Consider the following 26023-nt stretch of genomic DNA (forward strand, 5'->3'; position numbering starts at 1 on the left):
GTGCTGCTTCCTGTCAGACAGGAAGTCTGTGATCCACTTGCAGGTGGAGTCGGGCACGTGCAGCTGGGAGAGTTTGTCCTGCAGCAGAGACGGGATGATGGTGTTGAAAGCAGAGCTGAAGTTCACAAACAGGATCCTGGCATAGGTTCCTGGGGAGTCCAGATGCTGGTGGATGTAGTGGAGGGCCATGTTGACAGCATCGTCCACAGACCTGTTGGCTCTATAGGCGAACTGCAGGGGGTCCAGGAGGGGGTCGGTGAGGGACTTCAGGTGGGTCAGGACTCTGTGTACAAGTCTTTGTCCCCACTCCTAAATGCCTGGTCCTTCTGCAGGCGTAGTGTTCTGAGTTCCGCTGTGAACCAGGGTTTGTCATTGTTGTAACTCACCCTGGTGCATAAAGCTGTCAATTTACAATAATAGCAGATTACGGTAATTCAACTACATGTTACATAGATTTTATATTTTATGATATTTTAATTCATTTAATGGATTAGCATTCATAATCATGTTCATCTTTTGCTGAAGACAATATAGCTAGTTGTTTAAATTAAAAAAAAATAAAAGGTTGTTCAAAAATTAAATTTTCACCAAAAACACCTTTTTTGTGAGCTCAGATACATTTTTTTACCATACTGCAAACATTATAGGCACTATAGACATGAAAGTCGGTCCCCTTACAACTGCTGTTTTGGAGTTAAGCTTTAGTAATAGACTGGTCACAGGCAAATGAGCCACAGAAAACGGTTTGTGTGTTTTAAAAGTCTCTTGGGAAAAAGGGGACTAAACATTGATGGATGTTTCCATCTAAACATGATCTGAAATAGAATTATCCCTCCAAAACCAAGACACACGATGTTAATTGTATATCCACAAACTGAATTAAATCTATGTCCTGCTCCTCGTCGTGGATGTTGTTCAATCGGTTACGGGGCAGAGAGCTCGCGTGCACACGCAACAGCTGACCACTGGAGAGGTTTCTGCATTATGTTTCAGCACCAAGGACAGCGCCAGCTCGCTCGTCAAGAACCGCTGCGCTGTTTTCCAGCTCCGTTTCAAACCCAGTGTTCAGAACGGAGTCGTGCAACAGGTGTGTGATACCATTGCACGGGAGTCGTGCGGACAGATTAGTTTGGAGTGACGTCTTCGACAAAGAGGGGAGCACGCGTAAAACGCCAGTAGAAACTGCGGTAGGTGGGGGTCTCGCAGTGGCACTATGTCGTCGACCAACCCTCCCAAAGAAAGAAACTTGTCATTCACATCCAGTAAGCCCAGATGCTGACGGTGTGGGGACCACGTGTCTGCGTAAAGTAGCTCCTCTCGGTGTGTAGGCTGCATCAAGCTACACAGGCAAACCGGAAGTAACGGTTTCCTTCAGAACAAAAATCGAAGGCAACCCAGACTGCTCGTTATTCACAGAAAAAGAGCTCGAGCTTTATAGGCGGTTTGAAGTGTAAACAAATCATAACAACGGCCACATTTTGTAATAATTATTTGTAAATATAAACGTATTAATGCGTTTTAGGGACCTGTTATTTTCATCTAATTATTGAAACGAATACATTGAACAAATATACATGTTGTGTTTTGAAGATGCCAACCGGAAATGTCTTTTTGTAAAATCACTCTCACTTTGTTGTTGGTCAGGTATAGATAGTCGTTGCACCTCCTCGTGCCTCACCGGCCCGTCGGTCGTCTCGAGCGCTGCTGAAGAAGACGCTGAAGCACCAGACCGGTACCGGTCTTCTTTTTTTTCTTCCACCGCTTCTCATTTAGTTTCGGTAGTAGAGCCACAGTCCGGCAGCTTATTCTCGTTAGCAAGGTGAGGAAGAGGAGGGGGAGAGAGGAGAGGAAGAGGAGACAGACAGACAGACAGACAGACAGCAGTATCTTGGCGCATTGGATCTTATGGATTATTGAGAAGTGGAGGCCGAGACGCGGATCAATAATTCACAAGGACTTTTAAAAGAGGAGAAGTGTGATAGTGCGGAGATTCCCTGCAGTGATTCACCTGCCCGGTTTAACGCTCCTTGCGCTCTCACTGACCGGAGACCTACAGACTAGATATCTGGGAACCGGATAGGACCAGAGACCCGGGGACCGGAGACCTGGGAACCAGCGCTGCTGCTGAAAGTCGATTCTGCAACTCGCGTGCAGCGTGTCTGAGTGTGTATGTGTGTGTGTGTGTGTGCTTGGGAAGAAGCCCCCTGCTGCAGTACTTGTCTACTGTAGCCTGTACTGTTAAAGGGATGCCACCGACTTGCTGACGGACTCCCCGCACCCCTCCCCTCCTCCTCCCCTCCCGCGCGGACGGACGCACCGACCCCTGCGATCCCCACTAATATGCAATGGTTTTTTGTGCAGAAGCCGACAGCTGCCGCGTACCACCGACTTCCCGCTAGCGCCGCCGCATGCGTGTCAACCGCTCCTCTCCCCTTGCCGCGCGGCAGACGACGCCATTTGAAGAGGAGCGCCCGGGGGCTTCGCACGCCGCGGCGGCCGGGCGGCAGCAGCATCAGCAGCGACCCCCCCTCCGCCGCTGAGGACCACCCACCGCTGGGGAATCCGAAGGCGCACACCGCGGGGGTAAGCGCAGCGGCGGTCGCTCTTTCCCTGCCGCACGAGGAAGAGTTCGACGCGGAGTACGTGCGGCTGCTGATCTTCGCGCTCGCTGAGGAACCGGGCGAGAAACCCGGCTCCGAGCCGGGCTTCCAGCTCTCGTTCTTGTCTATGGTGCAGATCGGGAGGGCGAGGCACCGCCGAACTGAGCCCAACAGCTGGCCGGCACTGCTGGCATGCAAACAGGGGGGCGGATCAGCCCCCATGCGGTGGGTGAATTTTAGGCTGCCGCATCCGGAGCGCTTCTCGTTCCCCACCTCCTCTTCCTCTTCCTCCTCCTCCTCCTCCTCCACCACCCCCGCCAAATCCATGCGGTTTATTTGGAACAACATTTTCAGCAAAGGATCGCATATGCTGCAGTGTCTTTGTGGCAGTAGCCTCAAGAAAACCAAGAACCCAACTGGTGAGTTTGTTGTGTGTGTGTCTCTCTCGCTCTGTTTCTGCACGTGTATGTGCGGAGATGCTAAAGAAAGAGAAATACTTTATTGCGTTTCTTTGCGTGTGAGTGTGGATGTGTACGTGTGTATTTCGTCTCCAGACTGCACTGTTCGGCTGCTTGCTGGTGTTTCTCTGCAGTCGCAGTTGTGCAGCAAGTGCGTGCCTTTCAGGGAAGGGAGGGGTGTGTGATTGGGGGCATCTGGAGAAAGGATTTCGGAGAGGGGGGGTGAAAACTTATTAGCACAGAAACAGTAGAGTGGCGGTGCGTGTACGAAAACCCAGTGCGTGCCGCGCTTGGCAGGGATGCTGGGAGTGTAATGCAGCAGGCAGACCCGTTCAGGCTCATGTACCCTGCATGATTAAACAGCACATGGCCTTATTTAGACTTTCTCTGTGCATTCTGCACGCCAAGGAACTGGAAAGAGCGTGTTTCTATTGCGGTCCGCAGTCATTTCACTTTGACTATGAGAGGGAACACTGGAGGCAATGCTGTGCTGGTCAGCTGGTTTTTTCTGGGATTGACCTCACGGGGCAGTAAAATGTTGATTGCAAGTTTTTCATTGAGGTGAGCTAATTGTGTCCAGCGTCTGGTTGGATTATTGCATATGTGTAAATAACTTCATAGATCAGGATTGAGGAACCTGCCTTGTCACGAGTTCCTTAACAGGGTGCAGGACTGATATAATTAAGAGTGGGATTCAGATTTTTCTTTTGATTCCTATCATGTATTTCCAAAGGGAGAGCAATGAAATACATTTATGCTAAATGCTTTGATAGATCCCCAAATAGCTCCAGATTTTCCCTGCACTCTGAATGAGAACAGGACAGAGATTGACATTGGCATTGGCAACAGGAAGTTGACTTTGTTGACATTATTGGCATATTGACATTGCATCCGAAAGTTGGCCTTTGTGTGCTCCACACAGTGTTTAGAGGACATCAGCCGACCACGAGGCCACTATTTGAAGTCAGATGGCCGCTAGCTATTGTTTTTTATGAAAATGTTGTATAACACAATGATAGCAAAAACTATCATTGCACTGAACGAAGATGCTATCTGAGTGGGATTAAAAGCAAATACAGTAACAAAAATTCACAAAAGCTGACATTATAAGAATAAAGATCATATCATTTGTTCCCGGTGAGATAGAACATCAAACATTTGCTCAGTCAACTCTTGAGTTTTATGGCGTTCCCTGAGCTGTGATTGGACAACCTTCTGTTGCTTTGACTGCTCGAAGTGTGCGAACCGCCATATCTGATTATGAAAGTTGACCCACCTGCCAAGCAAACACACCAAACACAATTCTTTTAAAGCCTTATTAAATACCAGATTAAACCGATCTCCTCGTCTCACCTTTTCTCTTGCGACCTGCACCCAGTGACATTTAGAGGCAAACAGTCAAATTGGTTTTGTTGTATGAGCGGAACGAGTTCACACAAAGCTGTTAAAAGAGTTGAGCGAAAACTCTACGGGGGCATCAATGGGCCTCTTCACACCGTCCTGAGATGGCACAATGTTACCTGGTCATTCTGTGGGCTTTTGAATGTTTCCTAGAATCCTCTGCTGGGTTTCTCCACACATACCCATCACTCTGTGTGCGCCCTTGAGGTAACATCTGGGTAACCTCGCGTGCAGTCAGCACCAAAGTGTGATGGGATGAGGTCAAAGACGCAAATGCTGTGTCTTTCTCTTTTCTCTCTGGTTGTTGTTGCAAAGTACCGTCCCCGTGGTTTACAGCTGATGTGTGAAGAAGACAAAAGCATGACAAATCAAATCTGTATAAACACTGCAGCTTGGTGTCATGGTGACGCAACATTTGCATCAAATCCCCCCCCCCACCCTCCCCACCTCTAGTTTGAGGCAGAGACGTGCGAGAGAAGGGACGAGTTGTAAATATCTCCTCAAGAGCACGTCAAAGCGCCGAGTCTGATCTGTGACATTTCCTGAACCCTTCTTTAACTACAACAAGGGGTCAACAAAGTTCAGGAAAGGCTTGTTGGTCGTTTCCTGTGAAATCTGTTTGTGCTCCATCAACACCTACTTCAGGAGAAATGTGCACGCGTGGTTCCGACAAGCGCCATCAGCTTTTAGCACCTAAACGCAAACCTCTAATCTAGCAGATTGAAGGTTTTAAACAAACAAAATCGATACTGATGTGTTGGCACAGGTGAGAGCAGAAATGTGCTGAACACTGAACGCTTCCTCTCACCGCCTGCCAACACGCTGCAAGCTGCAATCTGGGAAGTGGCACATGATTGGTTGTGTTCCTTGCTTTTGTTCCTTTTCACACCGTGTTCCTCTTTGCCCATTGAAGCTAGAAAGGCTGGACTCTGCTGTGATACACAAGCAGGGATTTTCGTCTGTCCTACACTTACTCTGCAGTTTATGAACTCCCTCTTAAAAGGATGAAATGTATCAACTGGGATGGGACACACACACACACACACACACACACACACACACACACACACACACACACACACACACACACACACACACACACTTCCACGCAGTGAGAAAGCGAAGTTCCCACCAGCGACCTGCAGCCTGGCTCGTATGGATTGATAGCAGCCAGGACCATTCAGCTGTCACTTTCTCTTTTTAATTAAAGAAAAGATACTGAATGGCCTCTCTCCCTGTGTGTTTACGCGTGATACACACAGCAGCCGGTGGTGAAATATGGACCTGCTGTAGATGGAGAGCAGGCAGCGTTTTGCTGACTCTGGATTTGTGGACAGTTTTGTCTGAAGTGCACTATTTAGTTAAAGTCCTCTGGGAAGACAGTGGGGGAGACTATCGTAAACATCAAAGTTGACCTTTACCTCAAATATCTCTAACATGGAAGCCCAACAGCTGGGTTTGTGAATAGGAATTTCCTTCCACCAGCTGATTAAAACAGAAATATCCCAAGAGGACTGTTATCTCAAGGACTATCCTTGGGATGAGGGCATATTTCCCTTATGTATGAAACGTATGGCTGAGAACCACCTGGATGTCCAATGATGTGTATGAAATTACAGACCTTTATTTAAGACTTTGTCAAATGTTAACTGATGGACTCGGAGAATATGAGTATGTGCTCTGTTGTACACAATTATGTCCGCAGTGTCTATTGTAAATGCCATCTAAAATACCGTTATGTGTAATGTAGATTAAGGCTCTGGGCTGATGTTTCTGTCGCCCTTCCACTGGCACTCTGGGAAAAAATTGAATGATTTTCTGTCTAATAGGATTACGGAAATTTGTTACAGATCTCTCTTTTTTGCGACTGCAGCTTTATCATCAGCGCGCAATTTCACAAGCTTATCCACCTAAAAGTCTAAGTAACAAGTGCAAAGAAAAGTATTGTGTTGCCACGGCGTAAATATAACTACCAAAAGATGATTTTCACAGTCTACAGTCTATTTGCTGAATTCTAAGTCACCTGTTGATGAGCCCTAATGCAATGTATGGATGACGCACACGGAGGATAGTTTAACCAACTCAATGTGATTGACTCCCAAATGTGACCTACGTGTGCCATTCGGAACGCACTTCACTCTCCCAAACTGTATTACCTGACCCGTCCTGTGTCCCTGGTGTTGCCGATTATGTGGACAGTGACGATGTAATCATATGACTTGTGTGCTGTTGTTGAACGGCCGCTAGTCTCCTCTCAGAGGATTTTACCTGCAGAAGGTTGTATTTTATTTACTGGGACGAGCAAGTTTTTGTGAAATACGCCCCGTCCTCATTCAAGCTATGTCATGACTATGAGATAGCTAAAGCAAAATAATGAGATGGTATCTCATAATTATGATATAGTAAGTAATAATAAATAGATACTAAGTCATAATAATGAGATACTATCTCATTCCTTCCTTTTCAGTGGCGGGAATGGGCTTACATACTGTCTATACTATAGTTAGATGCATTTATATTTAATTTCTAAATTGTATGTTAAAGATATTCATCGTCCAATCTGTTTCAATCCTCCTTGGCAATTTCAACACACTTTCAGGAGCCTGATTGTGTACAAATTAGTGCTAAACTGACAAAAAGGTACCGGGTGTGGATACAATAGCAATGACGAATCCAGGTCGTCAATGGTCACACTACAGCGTGTCCTCTTGTAGAAACAGCTGGAACCGTGTGAAGGGAGTTCCAGGGTCGAGTCTCTTCCAGATGAACCTGCATCAGCATTATTTATTATTAAGAGGAGTAAGTGTTGCTCAATGTCTGGTGTCCCATAGGACGTGACCCAGATCTTCGGCCTTTATAACCCGCGCGTAAAGGCGCGCGAGACAAATTGCCATTAAGGAGGCGTGTTTAATATTTTATTCAAAAGCTGGAGTACAGCACAACACCTTTTTATTTCAAAGCTATGCATATATCTTCCCATCAAAGACAGCCATGCCATATGTTCCTTGAGCTTTGCAAACATAGTCAATTTGTCGGCCTCTCCCCGTCTCTGCTTCTCACTTGCTGGCTGCTACATTGTTCAAAAGTGATGAGGTGACAGAATGCTGACAGTCATAGTGATGTGTGTCCTCTGAGGTCACGAGGCGGGTTTTGGTGCAGTACTCTAATATAATCCCTGCGTGTGCGTGAGAGAGGATGGACTCATTAGCTCATGTCCTCATCGTCCAAAACCCACCTAGTGTGCAGAAATACAATTTTTTGACTTTGCCCGTCGGATCCGCTCTCGTCTGAACTGTCGTGTGCGTCACACTTCACACGCTCACAAGCTGTCGACTGATCGCGTCCTGCCACAAACACGCACGCACACCGCGGTCATGCGGGTCGTTTAGATGATCAAACCAAACTAGGATGCACTTTGTAGGTTCAAAAGCCCCCAAAAGTATTCCCCCCCAGGAGTTGGTTGACTCTATGCTCCTCATACGCATACTTCCCAATACCAATCAATCACGGTGAAGGCTGAGGGGGCCCATGGGAGTCACAGCCTTTGGGGCTGTGTTTTTATATAAAATGATGTATTATATCATTATATAAAAAACAAACATGGAGAAAAATGTTGTTTAAATAGAAACTATAACTTGGTGTTAGAATATTCCTGAAAGTGTAATTTATAAAATAGTTGTATCTTTGCTTGTTGTTATTGAATGTTGTCAAACAAATAAAAAAACATCAATGACACTGTCGCACGGCTGATTACAGTCTGTTCAGCAGAGGAAACGCTACAATTTTCTAAATGAAGCCATGAGTAAAAGGGGAAGTGTGTGTGTGTGTGTGTGTGTGTGTGTGTGTGTGTGTTTGGACGGCTCTCGCTCCAGGTTTCTGTCAGGAGAGAGTGGGTGCTGAGTGTTATTTTTCCAAGTGCACTTAAAATAAGCAGCAGGGCATCAAAGGCTCCGCAAAGAAGTGTTTTCACGATAAGAAGTGACACGGACTCTCCGGCTGATTAAATGTGTTTAATGTCAGAAGAATGCTGACTTAATACAACTCTCTCTGCCCTGCAAGGTTTCCATCTAAATTTGTAAAAATGCAAACGCATTCATCCCAGGGTCCACTATCTTGTTCCTCTACCGTTATTTTTTATTTAATATAACGTATTCGTGCTCTGTTCGGCTGCATTTGGTTTTTTCGCATCCACATGTAACAATATGCCACTGAATAAGTATAACAATTAACAAAGTAAATAAGCTATTATGATGAAAAAAGTAATATTAGTACTACAGCTTGGTTTGGCCTTGAGTTAATAACTTAAACAGTGACCTGACTACAAAGTAAACCCTACTGACGATGAGTTCTCACTCTGTAAGCTTGTTTCTTTATCTGTTCTCCACTTCTTTCGTCCGCTCCACCTCGCTCACACACACTCAAGCTGACTTTTAGTCTCTCCTTGTCTGCTTTAACCTTTTGCTCGATGACAGGCCTGCATGACATAATGGTCGTATCCGTCCCGCTCTCTGTTTGTGTCCTCGCCTGACGCCGCGTTGGAGGGGGGGTTACTAGGAGTTTTTTAAGAAGCGAGCTTCCAGTAGAGTCCAACTGGCTGCAGTTAACAGGTGTGTGCGTGTGTGTGTGCGCTAGTCATGGACTATGATTTTATCCTGAAGGTAGCAGAGAAGAGAATAAAGGCTGCTATGGGCAGAGCCGACCCAGGTAGGATGATCTTTACACTGGAAACAGCTGTGTGCATCTGTCCTGAGAGAGCAGGTCTATGATGCTTTACATCTGCACAGAATCCTAAAAGACAAGACTTTACATGAGTTCTTCCTCGCAGTCACCGTCTGGGTTTGTGTATTGACTTATTTACACTTTTCATGATGAGAACTATGTGACCAAAGTTTAAGAGTAACTTAGTTTAGGCTGGTTAGTCTTCGTGCTTGTTGCTGTGGCTCGCACTCGATACAACATTTTCTAAAACGTGAGTAAGAAGTTAATTGACCGAAGCAGTCTGAGACCAGGCAAGTCTCACCTCATTTTTATATTGTGTTTTGATGGTTAGCGCCAGTAATTAATACTCGCTCTTGTGAAGTGAGAAGATTGGGATCAATTTCATGCCTTTTTGTTTTAATTTTGAGCGACCTGTTACTCAGTCATCTCAAACCCGTTAGCCGGTTCTCCCTGAGGTCCCAGGTAATCGACACAGCCGCAAACTGCTGATAGAATCGCTGTTATTCAAAGCTGTATTTGGGTCTGCTAGAAGTGCTGCTCCTCGATCTGTGTTGTGGCACGGTTTGGATTAGATGCCCCGGCGGGCTGAATGGGATCCTCGCATATCGTTGCTGAGAGGGATTAGTGAACACACACGTCCCCATTCTGAATACAAGGTGCCTTTTAATGCAGCAATGTGGGGGAAAGCGATTAGTCAGAGGTCTGTTCTGTTCAGCCTCACAGTCAGTCTCGGAAATGTGTTTCCACCACCGAGAGCAGTTATTTTAACAAATGGGCGGTCATACCCCGCCTGTTGTCATCTCAATCTATTAAGTATACAACTTCTAACTGTTGTATTGCATCAAATTTGAGTTTTTATTGTTGAAGACTGGCTTTGTTAGACTCTTATTTTGTTTATACCCAGCAGAACCAGACACTCACGACTGACCACGACAATACAGAGAAATCCTTTTCTACGCTCCTCCAACCCTAACACCACCTGTGAGCCTCCATCCACGGCGAGGTGTGAGGAATGACACCTTTTTCCTCTCAAAGAAATAACTGAGATTAGGCATTGTTTCACTCACACTTTAGCTGCAGAGAACAATGATCTTAAGTCTTGCTTCTGTGTGTGTGTGTGTGTGTGTGTGGTACTTAAAACACTCCGACAGTTTTATCTCTCTTTCACATCCGCCCACAGTAGTGTCCTATCCAGTCCGCCCGTCCAAACTGCAGCCTTTGAGCTAGTTGACATGTTGTCACTGTTTCTCAGCTTGCAACTACATCAACAAAACATTCCAAACTCATTATGAAATAGTTTACAAATAAACACAACAACAAATAAAATCAGCCAAGTCAAATGTGCAGCCTTTGTTTGGTGATGCCAAATTGTTGTGACAGAGTTGCCAACACAATCAAATAGGAGACGTGACCGCCCGGTCGCAGAGTGGCCGGCAGTTTTTCGGTGATGTCATCACTCATGAGTGGAGCACAGAACGAGTGCAGCTGCTTCGGGAGGAAAAACATTTAATTCCAAGTACTTTATGACCCACATCAATGCAGCACACTCAGGAGTAACTATGGATGCATTACATCACTCTGACGATGGTCCAGTCTGCAGCAGGCAGCTCAAGCAACATTCTGTCCTTGAGTGACGCTGTTGATATCCTGTTGCTTCGTGATTATTCCCCGACTGTGTGTTGTATGTATTTCTTAAAAGAAAAATCTATTTGGAGGAGGAGACAGCATGACAAAGCTCAAGCTGCTTGTACACAACCTTCATCTTATTTTTGAGGTTCTGTAAATTTGTGCAGATTCTCAAACCTTTACCTGCTCATTTTAATACTCAGGTAATAAGGTTAAACCACTCAATACCAGCCGATACCAATAATTACCCGCCTCTCACAGCGGATACCAAAGGAATAACTGGTGATTTCACATTTTTTGTATTTAAAAAAAAAGGTTCATAACCTATTCATGCACACCTGAGAGTAAGACAAAGATTATTGCAAATTACAAAGGACTTGTCTTCCTCTGAAAACTGGAACAACATGTTGTGTAACATTTTTTAAATTACAGAACCTCTCTAGTTATCTCTCCCCCATCCTCACAGTCCCCCCTTCAACCCTCCGCTCCCCCTTCCTCCCCCGTCTTCCTCTGGATTTCTGACTTTTTGGGGGAAAGATCCAGAGCCATTATGTAACCGCTCTGTTGCGGGCGTCCTCCATTTTCAGCTGTTGGCTTGGAAAATTGTCACAAATGTCAATTGCACCTTTTCCCGCTCCATCAGCCGCGTGTGACCTCTGACCTCTCTGTGAAAATCCCTCAAAACACGCTGCTTTTAAAGTAGCTGTGAGTATGCGTCCCTTTCACATGTCCACGGTCTTCTTACTGTGGAGAAACCTGACTTTCCCTCTTAATACTTCACACTCCGAAGCTCCGAAAGCAGCGGTCGTATTCAAAACAGCACTTCTTGTTGCTGTTACTGTGAAATGTACTCGTATCTTTTAAACTAGAGATCGATGATGTGTGAGGTGTTCAGAGGGCCACAGACTAAAAGCGCTGGAGCGCCTGAAGTGCTCCACAGAGAAGCCTTTACATCCACTGTTCACAGTAAAATAGACATACATTCCTTTTTTTCGTTAGTTAGCCTTAGTTACTGTTTGAACCGGTGTACTGTGCAGCCCTACTCGGTCTGCTACGACCGCTAATACTAGCTGATGCTAGCTGTTTCTCTCCCTGTGACACACGTCCCAGTGCATTTTCGGACACAGAGCTGATGTAAAGTTGTTCACTGGTCTTTTTGCCGCGAGCATGAGAGGCGTCAGACGAAATTCATGATGAGAGAGAATGAGGAGCGTCAAGACACTAGAGGCAGCAGACAGATGTAAGAAAAGAGAGGGGGGGCGGAATGAATAATTCAGTAACTCCATTTCCTCTCCGCCTCCCTGCTGAGTTGGAGATGTTACGAGAAGAGGAGAAAAGGAGATGAGATTGGACAAGGGAAAGGAAATTAGATTATTGGGATGAGATGAGGGTAAAAATGAGGAAAGAAGATGAGAGGAGACAAGGAAGGGAGAGTAACTGAGATGAAACAGAGGAGATCAGAGAAGAACTAGAAAGAAGTCGAGGAGATTACATGGGAGAAGTGTGTGTGTGTTTGTGTGTGTGAGAGGGAGACAGAGTGACATACACAAACCCAGCCTAAGCAGAAAGTCAGAGACGCAGTACGACAACTGCAACTGACACCAGATGTGTGTGTCTGTGTGTATTGCGAGAGTGTGTGTTGCCCTCTCTGCATTCAGCAGGTGTCCTCTCTCTCTCTGTTTGGAGATTCACCTGCGTCACTAATCACTCGTTACCTAGGCAACAGTGGACTTCCCCGCGTCTGTGCTGCGCTGAGTGTGTGTGGGCGGGTTCCTGAGCGTGAATTATGACTCATGCTGCTCAGTTGAGAGCGGCTATCCTCACACTCCTGTCTGGGGAACACCCGCCCACATCTGTTAGCTCTATGTCTGCCCCCCTCCCTCCGTCGCCCGGTCTCATCTCTCCCCATCCTCCCCTTCTCATCACCTCTTATCCTCTCCGCTGGTGCACACCTTTTGCAGGTACGGCCCAGTGTGATTCTTCCTTCCTTTCTAGCCCAATTTGACTGCTGGGAGGAGCCAGAGTCCCCACAGGCAACCAAAGAGCGCCACCTAGGGAGACTTATCAATAAAATGAGTTTTAAAAATGAGCTTAGTTCGTATACGACCAAACTCTCTTTGATTTGAATGAATATTATTTTGGAAAAGACTTTCACAAGTGTTTCACATAAGGGCCTCGAGAGGCACAGAAAACAAAGAACCAGAACCACACAGTCATCCTCACCCTCCCACACGCCACGTGCTCCCTTTTCATGGTTGCAGGAGGACAAATATTTTCAAATCAACTGTAAGCTCTGAGGCTTGATCGATGCAGGCCGAGCCGAGGGAGGTGTTTCCTTTTATTGCCCGTAAAAATCATATTTGTGCCCTTTATTACATAGATCAGCTCACTGGCAGGTTTTGTGTGCGTGTTCACAAATTGAAGCAGAGAGTTTTTGGGACGAGTCCGACTTGAGGGAAGGGATGGGGGAGTGGGTAGGTGGATGAGGGAGGGGGGGTGAAAATGTTTTCTTTTGAAGTTCGAGAGTTGTGTCACACCTTCCTCTGATGCTATAAAAAGCAGCAGAGGAGATGAATTTTAATGTAAATTAAGCTTTGATTTATTCATAACTCCTTCACTGAGTGACCTGGATAAAACGTACACACACCTCCCCATCCCTGCGCGCGCGCACACACATACAAAGGCACACACACACAGGCACACGCACACGTATCTTTTCTGCCAGCCGGAGAGAGACACGTGCGAGGCATGCGTGTCATATCAGTCTATGAAAATATACCATACCCTGTTTGCTGATAGAATCACACACACGTTAATGTTGTGCAGGAGTCCCCCACGGCTGCTCAACATTACGAAGTGCACACATATTGTTGATGTTCATCCGCTGTTAATTCAGTGAGCTCCTGTTGATGGGTTTGTGTTCCTTGAAACACTCTAGTGCCACCTAGTGGACGCGAGGAATGCAACATGTGTGTATAAATATATATATATATATAATCTCCTGTGATGTGTTGAAGAAAACTGTGTGTGATATGTCTGTGAGTGTGTTTCTATGAATAATACACACACTCACACACACACACGCAGAGAAACAGTGTCTAAAAAAGGGGTGTTCGCTGTCCATGGTGCTGAAATCTTTTTTGTGTTCTGACTTCAGACCTTCAAGCCTCAAAGCGATATCCAATTCTTTTTTAATCCCATAGGGTTCACCCGCTGCACTTAAGTCCTTTTTTGATCCACACAACATTGATAGAAATACTAGAATATAGGACCATCATTATTTATGGTTTGAAATCTGATATTTGAAGGGAAATGAATACTGATAAAATACAGTTTCTACAGATGCTATAAGCACTAATATATTCATTTTTAAATATTATTGTAATAGTAATTGTATTGTCATGTAATTACTTTTTTAAGCCTCCTTGAATGCATCTTCATGTCAATTTCTATCTGTAATGACAGATTAAATCCATTATTGGGATTAAAAGAGGGTAGTTTTTATAAAAAAATAGGAAAACGTCTTCTATCAGCACATTGATGACAATCAACCTAGTTGACAATGAGATATCTGGTATGCAGAGTCGCCGTATACTGACCGACAATGATAGAAATAGATGAGCTTTTTTTTTTCAGACGTGCAAGTTAATACAACATAGCACATTATAAAACACTCCTAAAATAATTAATACCTAATGATAAATGGTTGATAAAAATATAACAAAAAGTTGGACTATTTGAAACAGCTGTGATGTAAGTATCATTTTTATAAAATCGAAAAATAATAGTATAGATCAGATGAATATTGACCACTTGATGGCAGCAACAGGTAGCACCGGGAGAGAAGAACACGGAGAACACAGCAAATTGTCCACACTCTAAAAGGTTAAATTGTGTGTCTGTAACGTGAGTCACTTATAGCCAATAAAAGCTATTTGACAAACTCGGATCCCGTCGAGTCTGCACTTTGAAAGGCGACCTGCCCTCTTTCCGGTGATGCGCTCGGTAACTCTCGGTAGTTTCACGCAGCTCGGAGCAGCTCGCGGCTGCACGCGCGCGTCGCGCTTCCGTCGGCGGAATACAGACGGACGTCTTCAAGAGGCTGGAATCGCTTTCTGAGGCGTTGTGCTCCTTTTTTTGTTTTCTCCCCCATTCTGATTTTTTTTTTTGTTGAACCATGGGGACAGAAACTGACAAACCGGGTCCGGTTGAATCGGTTGGAGGAGCCGCTCATTGACAGCTGCAGGTGAAACGTGACGGACAGGTATCCCGCCCGCAGGTGGACCGAAACCAACGACCCGGAGAATAATGATGACAGAAGATATGCTGTAACGCGGAGGTGTGTGCTCATTTTGGACTTTACCCGCCCCGTGGCTGAAGTATGGGGCCGTGATACCCGGTAGACCGGAGGTTTCGTGTCTGGCTGCGTCCGCGCTCCGTCCCCTTCGGTGGACACAACCGAAGAGACTGGAGACACGGACGGAGACGGGGCTGTGTTCGTTTCGGCGGAGACATGGCAGCGGCCATCGCCAGCGGGTTGATCCGCCAGAAGCGGCAGGCGAGGGAGCAGCACCAGCACCGGCCGACCCCCCACCGGCGGCGGAAGAGCCCCGGTAAGAAGCAGGGGCTGTGCAACGGGAACCTGGTGGACATCTTCTCCAAAGTCCGGATATTTGGCCTGAAGAAGAGGAGGCTACGGAGACAAGGTGTGGAAGGGGCGGGGGGGGGGACAAACGCGCACGCACGCATGCACACAGACAGCCGATGGATCTGCGGGCGCGCGCTTCCGCGCACATGTAGAAACGCACGCACTTTTTTACGCGCGGCCGCATTCGCACACAAACGACATACGCACGCGCACGACCTGCCTGGTGCACGCTCGCGCGCGCCCATACACGCGCACATAACCCAATATGCACAAGACTCAGCCAGACAAACTCGCCCTTCCCTCTTTTTCCTTTCTCTCTGCTTTCTGGTGACACACACAGACACACGTTGTGCGTGCACAAGGGTGGTCGTGTGTGCACAGGGGCGCTCGTGCGTGCACACGCACACTGTCACTGTTGTGGTGCCTTGTGGTCCAGTAGTTTCCCGGTACATGTATTATTGAAGCCATAGATTAGTCTGTCTAGTCTCTCTCTCTCTGTCTGTCTCTGTGCATCTCTACCTCGCTCTCTCATCTGCAGCTCATAATTCGGAAACAGTCCGATTTTGCCTCAACAGAAGCAGCATGTCGGACTCAACTGGCACCTCGCCCTTATTCTGAAATCTCTGAATGCTCAGATTTTTCCATTTGATTGAAAAACGGAAACACGTTTTTTCCTCACTCGGGGGTTAAAAAGTCCAAATTGTCCACCCTTCGGACTCAAAGTTGGGACGGACCTTCTTGCCGTCAGTGCACAGATTTGATCATGTGTGGCGGTGAATGCAGATTAGTGAGAGGAGCGTTCAATAGCAGAGGCGATAAGTGCCGCTGTAATCAATTGATTGTGTGAGAAAGCAGCAGGTGCCGGAGTGTGGAGGGCAGGATGAAGGGGGGAGAGAAGGAGACGAGGTGAGGGGCAGAGGAGGAGACGGAGGAGAGGCGAATGTGAGGAGTCACGTTGGTGGGGATTGGTTTCCACCAGTTTGGTCCGATTAGTGATGGGGGAGAGACAAATCAAAGGTCCTCACCTCCTCCTTTTCTTCCCTCCATTTTTCTTTCTGTCACCTCTTCTCGCTTCAGTTACTCTGAATTCTTCTCCTCGTCTTTCCCTCTCCACGTTTCCTTATTGTCCTTTTTCTCTTCGACAACAACCTCATTCCTTTTTCCCTCCCTTCTCTTTCCCTTAGATGTTCTCATCCCTCCTTGCTTCTTCTCCTTCCTTGTTCCCTACAAGAGTAAATGACCAACAGCTTCCTCTCCTCACTCCCTTAAGTCCACATTTTTACCCTTTTGTCAAACGTTGTTTCTTCTCCGTCTGCTTCTGCCCCCTTAACCTTCTTTTGACCCTACTTATTGTATCTTTCCTCCCTACGTAGATCTACAGCCTCATCTCCTCATTTCTCCTCTTACCTTTTTCATTTATGTCTTATTTTTCCCATGTTTCTCCTCATTCCTCTGATCCACCCTCTTCTCCTTATTTCCTTTATGTCACCTTTCCCTCCCTACCCCAGATACTTTCATCCCCTCCTCCAGCTTCATTTCCTGTTTTTTCCTCAATCCTCTCCTTCTGACTCTTTAAATTTCTTTGCTTCCGTCCCTCTGCCCCCCCCCCCCCCACGCTTTTCACCCTTTTCTCCTTCTTCTCTCATCCTCCTCTCCACCTTCTCCACCCAATTAGCCCTACATACCTCTCATCCTTTCATCCTACCTTCCAGCCTCATTGTATTTTTTTCCCTCCCTCTTTTCCCATCACTCCCTCCTCTGTGTTCCCCTCTGTGAGAACTGCTGGTAAAAGCTTGGCAATGTCCACAATGTGTGTGTGTGTGTGTGTGTGTGTGTGTGTGTGTGTTTGTGTGTGAGAGAGCGAGAAAGAAATGCCAACATCCCCGACTGTCTTCCAGAGGTTTTGTGAAGGAGAGACAACATTTTTATTTTGACATCACAACTTGATCACAAATGTGTCGTTGAAAACCGCTCCAACCTGCGTGCTGTATTGGTCACAGCTGGACCGACTCGGGGCTTAAAACTGTCTTTTTATTCAAATGTGATATCAGTCCATTCCTGACACGATGGAGGCTCCTGCTCGTCCACGGCTTGTCTCGCTATGTTACCATTGAGGGGACGGTTCACGGCACTGGTGTGGGAGGACCGTATTTAAATCAGTCTTTAAGAGATGGCACCGCACCTAAAGCTGCTTCATCGGCCCGACTCTCAGTGGAGGATTTGATTGTGACAGGATGAACACGAGTTCCCCGCCAAATTAAAAGATAATCCACTGCCACAAAATATTCGCTTTCGGTAGCTTCAATATCAGGCGGCCTTATGAATATCCGTCGACCAGCCAGGAGTATTTTTTTTTTTAGAATTACATGCCGCCACGAAAGGCTCCTGTAATATATCCCTATCAGACGGGTTATGAGCCAACAGATGGATGGATGCAAAGCTGGGCTGGAAGGCACGCTCTCCGCCTCCGGGTCCAATTCAGCAGCATCTTTTTACTCGGTATTCACCATGAACACTGAAATATAAATGACATGACAAGTTCTGGAAGAAAGATAACAGACAATAAATTACATCCGCAGTAGAGAGATCGATACGTGTCCAGGTAAACCGCGAACCACAAAGCGGAGCGGAGCATCCCAGCCGTCCGCTGGAATGTTGTTTACTCAATGCAAACGGTTCTGTGGCGCTCGCAGCAAACAAGAGAAGAACTCAGTTAAAGGGAGGAGGTGTATGTGCGTCTTCGGGGACGTAATGAAGTAAAGTCATTAATTTCATCATCGATTAACAGCTCAAAAATGCTTTGGGTTCTTCCAGGCACCTGGAACTTTGACTTCATAGCATACACTGTCACCTCAGTTTGCATCACGCATAGCAATAAGCAGGTGGGGAGAATCGGTTGGACGAAATGGCTGCTTTCACTTGCTGCTCGGGATTTCTATACTTCGGGGGGCCGTTGCTCGGTGAGATGGTGTTGAAAAGAGAGAGAGAGAGAGAAGGTCTTTGATGCATAGCTTGTGCCCATGTTGGTATTTTAAACACTATATCTACTAAGCAAATTAACAGACAATAAGAGATCAGCCGGGACATTATGATGAAAATGTAGCTGTGTGTGTGTGTGTGTGTGTGTGTGTGTGGATTGGGGAATACCCTTCCACCGGAACAGTCTGGAATCACAAGGCAGTTGCCAAGGCAACGCGACAATGGGAATTTCCCTAGTAACAGACACAATGTGGAGACACCGGGAAAAGTGGGAATATCACCTTGACGACCTGTCACTGTGGCAACGGGCTGGGCACGTCAGGTCGGAGGTGAGCGACGGGATAACTGGCCGCTGGGTGCACGGAGAGACACGTAAACAGAAGAGGAGTTGATGCAGAGTGGAGGCAGCAGGGAGGTCCCCTGTGGAGAATTATTGATCTTTCATCCGTTACAGCCGGGAGTTGTGCCAAAACCAACAATAAGACCATTTGAGTCTGTAATTCGACTCACAATAGGCCTGAACTATGTGATTGAAAATCTATACCCGAGATAAGTCATATCACTTAAGATTAATAGATCCTTTCACACGTTGCTTCTATTCTAATGTTTGCTTAATCAATACAGTATTACAGGTTCTGGATTAGACTGTGAGTTGATTGGTTCAGCCTGTGGTTAGTTGTTGTTGTTTTCAATTCTACAGATTTCAGAGTATTTACTAAACAGTTAATGAATGCTATTACATTTTTGGATGATTGTCCAGGCCTAAATCCTATCAACTTACAGCGGTATCTTACTGCGGGAAACATACATTGGCAGAGAGGGACGGAATTTCGTTATTACACTTGAATGCACCTGTAATAAATCACACAGGGTCATAAGGCAACACAAAGACACATATGTAAATGCAAAGCTAGACAGAAAAGGACACTCTCCTTCAAATGAACACAACTTAAGATGTGTCAAACATCGCAGGCTTAAAAAGATAATAGCCAATAAATTGCATTTTAGCAGTGCTTTTGGTCGTTCGCTGGACAAATCGGCACACTGTGACTGATACGTGATTGACTTCAGTCGGCCCGCTTTGTGTGCTGATTTGTGTTCTGTGACAGACGGGCGCTGGGCAGGTAAACTGTGAACCATTAAGCAGCGAGAAATATCACAGCTGTCAGGCGGGTTGACGTTAACCCAAACGCATGAAGGTACAGACCGTTCCTTGTGACAAGCAAAGGATAAAAAAAACCTTTTCATCATCAATACCAATCTCAATATTCACTAAGTGCTTAATGAAAACTCTGCAAATATAGAATAATATATGGAATATACCAAAGAAATACATTAAATCCAAACAATAGGAGCATGGAGGCAATAATGCAATCAATCGATCAAACGGTGCACCCTCCTCCTCCCGGTGGGGGCATCAGGTCCACTGGCTGTGTGTGTGGTCTGGCTGAGGAGACTCGCTGGCTGCAGCACACCTCAGGCAGCGGGGAGAGCGCTGCCTGCGAGTTTTGTCTGTTTGAGTGGCGGCTGCAAGCTTCACAGGCCCTTCTTCCCCACCTCTCCCCCGCTGCACAAGATGGATCCTCCACGAAGATGGAAAACACCCCAGTCTCCCCCTCTCTCGCTCTGTCTCACATACTCTCTCCCCATAAACTGGGTCAGTCGTTGCCTCTTTTCTGTCTCCGTGCATTAGGTTGTACCTTTACTCGTTCATTCTGAACACGCACATTTTCAAAGGGGATTCCCGCCCCACTTCACCTTTGCATGGTGTTTTCACGGAGGGAGAAAGGAGTGTGGTCACACACTAAGTGTGTGTGTGTGTGTGTGTGTGTGTGTGTGTGTGTGTGTGTGAGGAACCGTAGGAAATAATTGGTGACAACTAGCGTTGTGAGTGTGAGAGAGCAATGAGGGTAGAATGGAACAAAAGCCTGACTGGATCTGCGCGACTATTATGCCCCTTTATGCAGATCGTGAGCCTTTGTCTTTCGACGTCTTCATCCAGCCTCCAGGCCGCTCTTCGTTGGTTCCTTCCCATTGCTACTCTCTTTCTGCTGAATCAGTGGTTTTCTTATTTATATTACAGATCTGGTGCTTCAGGTGCAGAGAAACCACGTTTTAATAAAGGGAATCATACCCACCAACCAATGTATCACTCGACGGACAAACAGTAAACTGAATATGGGAAATACAAAGCCGGCATGAAGTTGCTGTGCGCCATCAGAGGTTTCGGGAATAATTCATCACCGTTATTCAAGTGGAACAATGACCACGAAGGAAGGATTAGTCCAAGAATCCTGTAATGGATTGGATGTGCCCGACTAGTCTCTCCACAGGAAATCCCCCGGGATGCATCCGTTCGCATGTGGTCGCATTGTTCTTTAATGCCAAACTGCAGTGTATCTCAAATGTGCCCCGCAGGAGATGTGCGGAAATTGATTTATGGGTATGCATTGGCAGATAAATCAGTCTTCCGAAGCTGGAAAAAAAACTCCTCATTCTATCTTTTCATTCGCTGGTTCGTTATTCATTGGGGTCGTCCAGATTCGACGGTGGGCTCCTCTCACTCTTCTTCTCCCTGTGTGTTTGTCTCTGTCGTGTAGAACCACAGCTGAAGGGCATAGTGACCAGGTTGTTCTGCAGGCAGGGCTTCTATCTCCAGATGGGCCAGGATGGAAGCATGGACGGGACCAAAGACGACAGCACCAACTCCTGTAAGAGGACACCCACACACACGCACACACACACGCACAGATGCTGCAGATGGACGGCTTGTTGATTTAATGTGGCCGTCGCCATGTTCTGATGCGCTAGGGTGAGAGAACATCAAATGCTAATCAGCAATAAAGCCTGTCCAAAGTACTCTCGCCGTCCGCGTGTTGCAGAGCGTCCCGCCTGTTTACTACAATCCTCGTCAATTTTTGGCAAACGTCTCCGCTCTCATCCATCTTCAAAGCCGCTTATCTTTCACACAGTGTTGTGGGGGGGGGTCAAGGCAGAAGGGACATCCGTGACATTTCCTTCAGCATTTAAAAAGGGGGGTTGTTTGCATTTCCAATCAGCTGGCTGCATATCTTTATGTTAATAAATCTGGGGGGGGGGGGTTAGAAAGACTGATATTCATGCAGGATGATCACTTGCAGGTGTGCCACTCACCTCAGAAAACTGTTGACGTCGGTTGTTCGGGATCATTTCTACGTAACCTTGATTAATGACGTCCCAGGTGTAATCAGCCTTTGATTACAGAGAACCAGCACTTGGTCTTTTTTTTAAGTCAACCACTTGAGTTTGCTAGCTGGTGAGTGAAACAAGCAGTAACCGTTGATTCAACTGATCCCCAAAACCCTGATCCCACTTCTTTCATTGCATCGTCCTATCAGAGAGGCCAACAGCCTTCAAAGTGTTACACTGAAGCTATAGACAATTATTAAGAGACGAGTGTGTTGAGACTCCCTGATCTTCAACAGGTTAGTTGTATAAGCAAATATTATAAAATAAAATAAAATAGTTATTCTAAATAAGAATTGTTAACAGTGGATGATCAAGTATAACTCAAGGTGGTTTTAGAAGAAGAACACAGTGCGGATGAACTGTGCAAACGTTTGAAATGGTACAGATCAGATCCCCTTCATCTCCATTGTGTCCAAGTGGAGGTAGAAAAGAGGAAGGTATTTCAAAAAGTGAATTACACTGCAGCATTAAAAAAAAGCTGCAACCACATGGAAACATTTTTAAAACACATTTAAAAAATATATTAATTTCATGCTATATTTTTGCATTGACTCTTTGATGGTAAGAAGCATATGGGTGAAAGGGTTGTCAAAGAGTTTCAACAACCTCAAAACGCCACAACTAATCGTCAACAAGTAACTCAAGCATCAAGAATTATTGCGAAAGATCTCCGTAAAACACTGTTTTACATTCTATTTCAACTTCAAAGTAAACCATTTCTGTCCCTGAAAAGCTGCCAGTCACAGCCTCGAGACACCAGAAAGGAACAGAGGGTTAATATCTCTGAATTAGAACACATTTAAAAGGAAACGGGACCCTCCGGGTTTACAGGAAGTGCACAAAAACAGCGGTGTCACCGGCGGTGTCCTTTGGAGAAGCCGCCCGGGGCTGTGATCAGCTGTTCAGCAATCCACTGATGTTCTTCAAAATGACGCCGAGAGCACCTCTGTGGTCCTGAACATCATGAACAAGAATAGGCTGGTGTTTAAATCTTAGGGGGGAAAAGATCATTTCTTTCAAAATATTTAAAAAAAACCTTATGCAGGAATAATTCAATGTTTTCTGCATGTTGAGTTGTGATGAGGTCAGCAGAAGAACTCGAATATGACCACTTGTGTTTTTGCACAGGCAGTCTGTCGGACCCCAAAGGATGAGGAAGTCAAGTCAATGTCAACAAAAAAAAATCAAGGGTCACGTTACATGACGTTATTATTGATGCATTACAGTAAAACACGGCACACATCTTCCACACGACTCGACCAAAATGAGACTAAAATGTAATAACGTCCTGGGGTAATGATCTACCTCTTAATTTAAGACGCAGAATACTTTAATTGTAAATCCTCGAGCTACGGAGACAAATTATCCCTGGGGTCTTAGAGCAGAGCATGTTTTATTTAAAGCGGCGGTCTGAATGTTTGCTCAATGTTCTGCAATGCTCTGACTTTAAAAGCCCTGCTGGTAGCCCCCCCCACCCCCCTCCGAAGGCCGAGCTGCTTCTTCACTTCTTCACCTCGCCGTGAACTGACTGAGCAGCAGACCAGCTGACATCTCTCGGCTCTCGGGAGGCGCCGCGTTTTCGAGGAAAGGGAACCACGCACCCAAACTTCAGTTTGTCTGTTTCTGCCCTCAGCTCTGTTTAACTTAATTCCCGTGGGTCTGAGAGTCGTGGCCATCCAATCAGTCAAGACCGGCCTCTACATCGCCATGAACGGAGAGGGTCACCTCTACTCATCGGTGAGGACGCACACACACACACACACACACACACACACACACACACTCACACACACGCAGCATACCAGCACGGACTCACGCGGGTGAGAAATCCCAGATGGAGAAAGTCCACAAGACATTTCGTTTCAGTACTTGTACACGTCTGTCTGGGCCGAGCATCATTTTTGTTTCTTTCTTAATTTCTCTTCTGCTGAGGACTTAATGCTTCTTGCTGTAAAAACGTCGGGGCTTAATTGCCAACCGCGTGTTGCTCATCCAGGTCCCGAGTGTTTGGTCTTAAGCTGTGGTAATTATTTGCTGGAGACAAATGGAAGTATCAGCCTGTTGTGACAAATCTCTGGTCATTTTTATACGACTTTACCTTATCTACATGGAGTAAGGACCAATAGGGTTTACAGTGACTCAGGAAGCTGCGTCTGTTGGCGTTAGCGTTTAAAAGCGAGAGAAAGAAAATTTCAATAATCTTTTTTTCTTTTCATTAGATTTCTCTTTTTGACACGATAGTGAATAATCACAACTTCCATCAGCCCAAAGTGAATTAGAGTAGATTATATCCAATATACAGATATCCACTTTTTTAAAACAAATGACAAAAAACATTGTAGGGTAACTGTCACGTCTGGACCCTGGAAGGAGACTCGGACTCAGGATCAGAGCTTCCAATCTTTCTTTATTTTTAAAGGACAGATAGTAACTATGTTCCGGGACAAATCTAAGTGGGAATTCCGAAGACAGGCAGTAGGTCGGCAACGCGGGAGGCAACAGATGGTTCTGGTCCAGGGGAATAGGCAGGTTCGTGGTCAGAGGCAGGCGGAAGGTCGAGTCACAGGTTCTAAGGGGTTTAGGGGTAGATAATCAAAAAGCGGTTCAGCAGAGAAGTGTACATTCAATACCTCACAACCTGCCCGCTGCGTCGGGCTGCTTTTATAGGTATTTCTCTCTCGCAGGTGTTTAGAATTCCGGTGATTGACTCCGGAGGACGCGTTCTTTGGCTCCCCCTAGTGGCCTCCTGCCGTCACGCTGGGGTTGAGACCTCACAGAGCCCCCTCCTCCACGGCCGGCTCCTGACGGTCGAGCCACTGTAGACGGCGGGCGACCCCGCGGGCGAGGTGCAGGGCGATCCGGGCGCATCCGATGAAACTCCTCTATTAGTTCTTGGGAGAGGACATCCCGGGCCGGGATCCATGATCGTTTTTCAGGGCCGTATCCTTCCCAGTCCACCAGGTAATGGAGGCCGTCCCGCAGACGTTTGGAATCCAGCACCGCCGTGATAGCGTATGCCGGACCCCCATCTATCTCCAGTGGGGCAGGTGGCGTTGGTGTCGGTAGAGATGGATGGAGAGGGCTAGCATGGACAGGCTTCAGAAGAGACACGTGAAATGCTGACGAGATTCGATAATGTTTAGGTAGAAGCAGTCGGTAGGTTACCGGGTTTATGCGATGGGTGATTTTGAATGGTCCGATGTATCGTGGCCACAGCTTCCGGCAGGGCAGACGCAGCTTCAAGTTTCTCGTGGATAGCCACACCCTCTGACCCGTTTGGTAGCTGGGAGCGGGCCGGCGTCGTCGGTCTGCGAACTTCTTTTGCGTGCTGGCGGCTTGGCGGAGGTGACGATGGGCGGTCTCCCAGACTTCGCCACTGCGTTGGAACCAGTCCTCTACGGCCGGTACGGGACCGGGCCTAGTGTCCCAGGGAAACAATGGGGGCTGGTATCCCAGCACACACTGAAACGGGGTTAATCGTAATGACGAGTGGAATGTAGAGTTCTGTGCGTATTCTGCCCAGGCCACGTACCGGGACCAATCATGTGGATGTTGTAAGCAATAACCACGAAGGTACTTCCCCAGTTCCTGGTTGAGTCTTTCGGTTTGGCCGTTGGTCTCTGGATGGTATCCGGACGTCAGCTTCACCTTTATTCCCAGCCGGTTGCAGAACGCCCTCCAGACCTGAGACGTGAACTGAGGACCTCTGTCTGAGATGATTTCTTCTGGAAGGCCGAACGGGCGAAACACCTGGAGGAACAGACACTCTGCCATCTCTATGGCTGAAGGAAGGTTACACAGGGGTATAAAGCGACACATTTTAGAGAACCTGTCGACTAATACTAAAATAGTAGTAAACCCCTCTGACGCCGGTAGGTCGGTGAGGAAGTCCACTGCCACATGGGACCACGGTCTCTGGGGAGTGGGCAGCGGTACTAACTCCCCGGCGGGGAGTTGACGGGGGGTTTTAGTTTGTGCACAGACCGGACAGGATAGCACGTAGTCCCGCACGTCGGGGGCCAACGAATTCCACCAGTATTTCTGGGACAAGAGCTGAGTGGTTCGGGTAATGCCTGGATGTCCTGATCCCAACGAGGTGTGACTCCACTGGACGAGTTGAGGTCGCACTGATGCGGGGACATAGACCCGGTTGGCAGGGGTGTCAGGTGGTGCTGGGTCTGTGCGGAGCGCGTCCTGGATGACGGACTCGAGCTCCCAGTGGATGGGGCCGACGAAATATGAGTCCGGTAGGATGGGTTCGGGATCGCCCATAGACGCCGGAGACCCGTATAGTCGTGAGAGTGCGTCCGCCTTTGCGTTCTTCTCTCCGGGCTGGTACGACACGGTAAACTGGAAGCGCGTGA

The 26023-nt window shown here is 46.8% G+C and overlaps 1 protein-coding gene across 3 annotated transcripts in view; it reads left to right on the forward strand.

The window, feature by feature from the left end:
* Positions 1–1652: 1652 nt before the first annotated feature.
* LOC120822581 (fibroblast growth factor 14) overlaps positions 1653–26023 on the forward strand; it is a 37755-nt gene continuing 13384 nt past the window's right edge. Inside the window, exons 1-3 of one of the 3 annotated variants that reach the window (XM_040182363.2) lie at positions 1653–3019; positions 21032–21142; positions 23293–23396. In XM_040182363.2, coding sequence (XP_040038297.2) covers positions 2341–3019; positions 21032–21142; positions 23293–23396 — 894 coding nt within the window. In that variant the 5' untranslated portion in view covers positions 1653–2340. Of the gene's footprint in view, positions 3020–9016; positions 9164–14694; positions 15511–21031; positions 21143–23292; positions 23397–26023 lie in introns of those variants that run through there. The other 2 variants (XM_078099659.1, XM_040182370.2) reach the window with 2 other exon arrangements.

Source organism: Gasterosteus aculeatus, chromosome 1 (assembly GCF_964276395.1).
Source record: "Gasterosteus aculeatus chromosome 1, fGasAcu3.hap1.1, whole genome shotgun sequence".
Classification (NCBI taxonomy): Eukaryota; Metazoa; Chordata; class Actinopteri; order Perciformes; family Gasterosteidae; genus Gasterosteus; species Gasterosteus aculeatus.